The sequence below is a fragment of the Triticum dicoccoides genome, chromosome 7B, assembly GCF_002162155.2.
Source record: "Triticum dicoccoides isolate Atlit2015 ecotype Zavitan chromosome 7B, WEW_v2.0, whole genome shotgun sequence".
Lineage (NCBI taxonomy): Eukaryota > Viridiplantae > Streptophyta > Magnoliopsida > Poales > Poaceae > Triticum > Triticum dicoccoides.
The window spans coordinates 716,155,400-716,160,125 of NC_041393.1; the positions used below are offsets into that span (position 1 = coordinate 716,155,400).

Genomic DNA, 4,726 nt, shown 5'->3' on the forward strand with positions numbered 1-4,726 from the left:
CCCTCCCCTGGTTGCTGTTCCTGCTGTTGTGCTCCTCCCCTCCTCCCCTGGTTGATGTGGCTGCTGGTGTGCCCCTCCCCTTGTTGCTGCTGCTGCTGTTGAGCACTTGTGCTCCTCCCCTGGCTGCTGCTTAACTCACGTCGACTCGTCGCCATGTCAACTCATCGACCATGAGTCTAGACTAGTCTAGACTAGTCTAGAGTCGGCCCCCCTGAGCGACTCGTCGACTCATCGACTCGAAAACATTGGCTTGGTTCCAGGAATGGTAACTAGGATACCTACATACATAGCACTTACGTTCTTTCTATGTTCTAATGGAACAAACATGCAAGCTACAGAAAGTGAAAACAATAGGAGGAACTCACATAATCTTGATTCTGTGTAATACAAGCACCCTGGGCAGTTCTCTTCTTTGGCCTAACATTGCATTTACTTATGTCTCCTGATTCAATATAACGTTGCACGTCCTTCAGAGAGCGAAATTCATAACCACTGACTGGGTCAGTGTAGTACTGCAGAGATCAAAAGAATGAGGTAAAACAAGGGGTTCAACAGAAAGTACACAAAACAATGTCAAGGAAAATTAGATTTTCGGGGGGCATTCTAATAAGAAAACTCGAGTATATCTTCAGAACGCTAAAAAGATAGCTCAGTAAGCGGCCAAAGCTAATTGCTATCAACACGGTTAGATGCTAATAACCTATTCAGAAAATCAACTTCTTGGCAGTCCTTGAGAATGATGGGACTAAAAGTGTAATCAGTTACTGGCTTCAAGCATAATTTACAGTAAAAATGACTATCACGTAGTAGATGCAGAGTAAAAGCATGCTAGGAGGCAGGAAAGACTGAAAGAGTCGGTGCTGAATTATGATATAAGGAGTGAGTTGAGAATGGAGAGAAAATACTATCTTGTGGACTCAGGCTCTACGTTTATGCCTTAAGGTCTTTCTCCTTACCGTTCTTTCGATTAAAATAAAGCGCAGACACATTATAGTAGGCTAGTACAATGTTCAACATGACATTTTGATATGGATGCTGGTGATACATTATTTCAATTTGACGTGAAACTAGGTTGACTAAAATAGCTTAGATTTTAGATAGACAAGGCTCAAAGAGATAAAGAGCAAGCAGAAAAGGATCATTGCAGCATACTGGATCACTCTTAGTTCCGTCCTTTCTTGGCCTGACTTCTTTCCGCCATCCATCAGGCAACTGCCCCTTACTGAGTAGCCCATCCTTGATTTGGACCTAGTAGTGACAATTATAATATCTTAGCCATATTATAGTAGGCTGGTAGTACAATGTTCAACATGACATTTTGATATGGATGCTGGTGATACATTATTTCAATTTGACATGAAACTAGGTTGGCTAAAATAGCTTAGATTTTAGATAGACAAGTCTCAAAGAGATAAAGAGCAAGCAGAAATGGATCATTGCAGCATACTGGATCACTCTTAGTTCCGTCCTTTCTTGGCCTGACTTCTTTTCGCCATCCATCAGGCAACTGCCCCTTACTGAGTAGACCATCCTTGATCTGGACCTAGTAGTGACAATTATAGTATCTTAGCTCTACCGTTTTAGACAGAGTGGAGCGAGAGAGGGAAATAGTACAGCAGCATACCAGATCAGTCGTGTGCCTTAATCCAGTCTTGCTGGAGCTTTCTTCTTTCCACCATCCATCAGGCCCCTTCATGACTGGTTCATCCTTGCTCTGAACCTAGTAATGGAATGAGTCAGACAGAGTGTATTGTATTTATGTAGAACAGGCAGGATAAAAAATAAATTGTGGAATACCTGATCACTCTTGTAATTCAATCGATCCTTTACTGGTATGTCTTCTTTGGAACTTCCATCTGACCCCTTAATGTCTGGGCTATCCTTGAGTTGCACCTAGTGGAATAATTATATAATTATAGCTAGATATAGTGTTTCAGATGCAAAGCAACAAAAGCAAAGATGATTACAACATACCAGATCACTCTTGCAATTTGATCTATTTTTTCCTGGACCATCTGCTTCACATTCATCAGGTGGGCCCTTAATGACTGGTTCATCCATGCTTTCTACCTAGCAAGGAAAAGAGAAGTGATGATTTTATTTTATATATATATATACTGTTACGTTGCACCCAAAACAAACAAAAAAGGGAAGAATTTAGAGATTTGCATGCCTTATCAGCGGGCCGTCTTCTAACACGCCCACTTCGTCTTCTAGAAGATGATGAATCCTTGGGGGTATCCATAGCAGAGTTTCCTCTAACAAGCCCACTTTGCGTTTTAGAAGATGAATCTTCATTGAAATCCATAACAATGTTTCCTCTAACAAGCCCACTTCGCGTTTTAGAACATGAACCATCATTGGAATCCACATCGATGTTTCCTTTAACAAGTTCACTTTGTGCTTTAGAACCTGAACTATCATTGGAATCCATAGCAATGTTTGCTCCAACAAGTCCACTTTGTGTTGTAGAGTACAAACCCTTGCTGGAATCCGAGATATTGTTTGCCCTAGTAAGCCCACTTCGTGTTCTAGAAGAAGGACCATTATTGCAATCCACGGTGTTGTTTACATTAACAAGCCCACTTCGTGCTTTAGAAGATGAACCCTCACTGGAATCCACAATATTGTTTACCCTAACAAGCCCACTTCGTGTTTTAGAACATGATAGCTCGTTGGAATCCATGGTGCTGTTTCCCCTGGCAATCTGACTTCTTGTTCTAGCAGATGAATTGTTGCTGGGATCCCTGATATTGTTTCCCCTGACAAGGCCACTTCTAGTTCTAGAACGCGAGCTCCCGCCAGAAGACATAATGATGTTACTTCAATTCACAAAGACCTGTCCAATTGGCAATTGCACAGCAAAACAGAAGCATAAATGTTTCTGTGGCCACATGAAGAAATGCTGATGTCATCCTGCAACAATTTTGCAAAAACAAATGAGCATGCATAAAGGACAGATATAATGTTATGACACTATATTTCCAAGTATACTTTTATCCAAATAACTGAGGAGCAGTTTAAGTTACTAAATGCTTTTGGCTTTAGCAGTTTAGCCTTGCTACTGCATACTCTTTTCAGTTTTCCATGACCTAATATAACTCCATTTAGCCCTTTCTGTGGCAAGCGAAGTCCTGTCGAGATCATCAAAATAGGCTTAGGGCATGTTTGATAGGGTTTATTTGTCTGGAGTATTTTTGGTACCTAGTCAATTTACAGCCCATCTAGGATAAGTTAGCCAATGTGGCCCATAATAATTTTCCTTGTATATATCCCCATCACTAATGTAGGAAGATCTACAGTCGTCAATAGCCACGTCACGCTTGTTTTTTCCAAAAAAATACTAATCAACGACATGTTTTCAAGTCTTTAACTAGCTAAAAATCTACTCCCACCAATCCATTATGTACATAAAGAGAATCTGCACGTGACCTTTTCAATATTCATAAGAATTACTTCTTTGCAGAAAAAAATTCTCCGACTAATGCCGATATTTATACCTTCCCATTGGTGGTACATTAAAACTTTAAAAGAAAAGGAAATCATTTGAATGGAAAAAATCGCGGGAAATTGGTGGCTCTCTTTGGATTGGAGGCACCGTGATATGACACACGACAACACGGGGGCTTCTATCTACGATCAACACCTTAAACCTCCACGATAAAATCATCTTCACGCATCCATCAATCATTACACTAAACGCCACCAAAAGGTGGCCATGCCAACCGTAACGGCGCGGCCCATGGAGAATTTCCGGCTACGTAATTAACCGAGAAACCCCGGCGGCGCTTAAGCTGCTATCTACGCGCCACCACACGTCTGTCTGTTAGCGCGAATAGGCAATAACGCAGCCTATCTAGTCGCAACGGTCACCACCCGTGGGACTACTACATCACCAGAGACCTTGCTTTCTATTGCGCTAATCGCCAACGAACATTCCAAAAAGGGTGAGCAAACGCCTTATCGCGACGCGGGGCTTGGTTTATGGACCACTAGCTGGCCTCCCTGCGCAAGCCCTGTCCCAATTTGAGCAACAGGACACATACAAAGAGGTGAAGAATAGATATAGATCAGGCAACCACATCGGGAGCTGAGAGCCTACTCGGGCTACCGGACCAGGCCACGCTCCGGCGCCGGAACTCCCAAACCAATCCGCCCCGCACGTCCACGGCGGCCCTACCCAACGGAGCGGAGCGCCTCCGCCCAGAATCACCGAACATCGAACGCGACGGAGGCCGCCGAGCCCCGCCAATCGCCGCCCGGCGTGGCCGCCCCGTGGCCCGGAGACCCCCAGCGAATCGGCCCGCCGCGCGTTTGTCGGAGGCGGCAGGGGGCAGGACGGGGAAATCGATCGGGGAGGAGGGCGCACGTACCGTCGTCCTCCCCGCGCCGCGGCGGGGGGCGGGGCGCGGCGGGATCTGCGCCGGCCGCTGACTTCGTTCGACGCCGGGGCGACGGGCGGCGCCGGCTAGGGTTAGCGGAGGCGGGTGCGGGGGAGGAGGAGGAGGAGGAGTGGGGGGTTGAGGAGCCCAGTGGTGGGGTGGGAGAGGGGCTTTTCGCGAGGACGGCGAGGCGGGCTGGCTCGGCACGACAACGGGACGCACGCTTCGCTCGGATGATCTCACTCGCTCGCTCAGACCGGCCCGACCGCGATGGAAAGGCTGCCGTCCATTCCCCCATTTCGCCAACGTGGGGGAGACATTCCCGTCCTGATCCGCTGCTCGAT

General features: G+C 46.0%; 1 protein-coding gene across 5 annotated transcripts in view; it reads right to left on the reverse strand.

The window, feature by feature from the left end:
• The window catches only part of LOC119342051, an 8,254-nt gene extending 3,733 nt beyond the window's left edge, over window positions 1–4,521 (reverse strand). The window contains exons 1-8 of one of the 5 annotated variants that reach the window (XM_037613885.1): window positions 4,374–4,521; window positions 2,174–2,916; window positions 1,975–2,070; window positions 1,798–1,893; window positions 1,625–1,714; window positions 1,448–1,543; window positions 1,153–1,248; window positions 366–512 (exon numbers count right to left, since the gene is read on the reverse strand). In XM_037613885.1, the coding sequence (XP_037469782.1) occupies window positions 366–512; window positions 1,153–1,248; window positions 1,448–1,543; window positions 1,625–1,714; window positions 1,798–1,893; window positions 1,975–2,070; window positions 2,174–2,812 (1,260 nt within the window). In that variant the 5' untranslated portion in view covers window positions 2,813–2,916; window positions 4,374–4,521. Of the gene's footprint in view, window positions 1–365; window positions 513–1,152; window positions 1,249–1,447; window positions 1,544–1,624; window positions 1,721–1,797; window positions 1,894–1,974; window positions 2,071–2,173; window positions 2,917–4,373 lie in introns of all 5 variants that reach the window. The other 4 variants (XM_037613884.1, XM_037613889.1, XM_037613887.1 and 1 more) reach the window with 4 other exon arrangements.
• Between the last annotated feature and the right edge of the window lie 205 nt (window positions 4,522–4,726).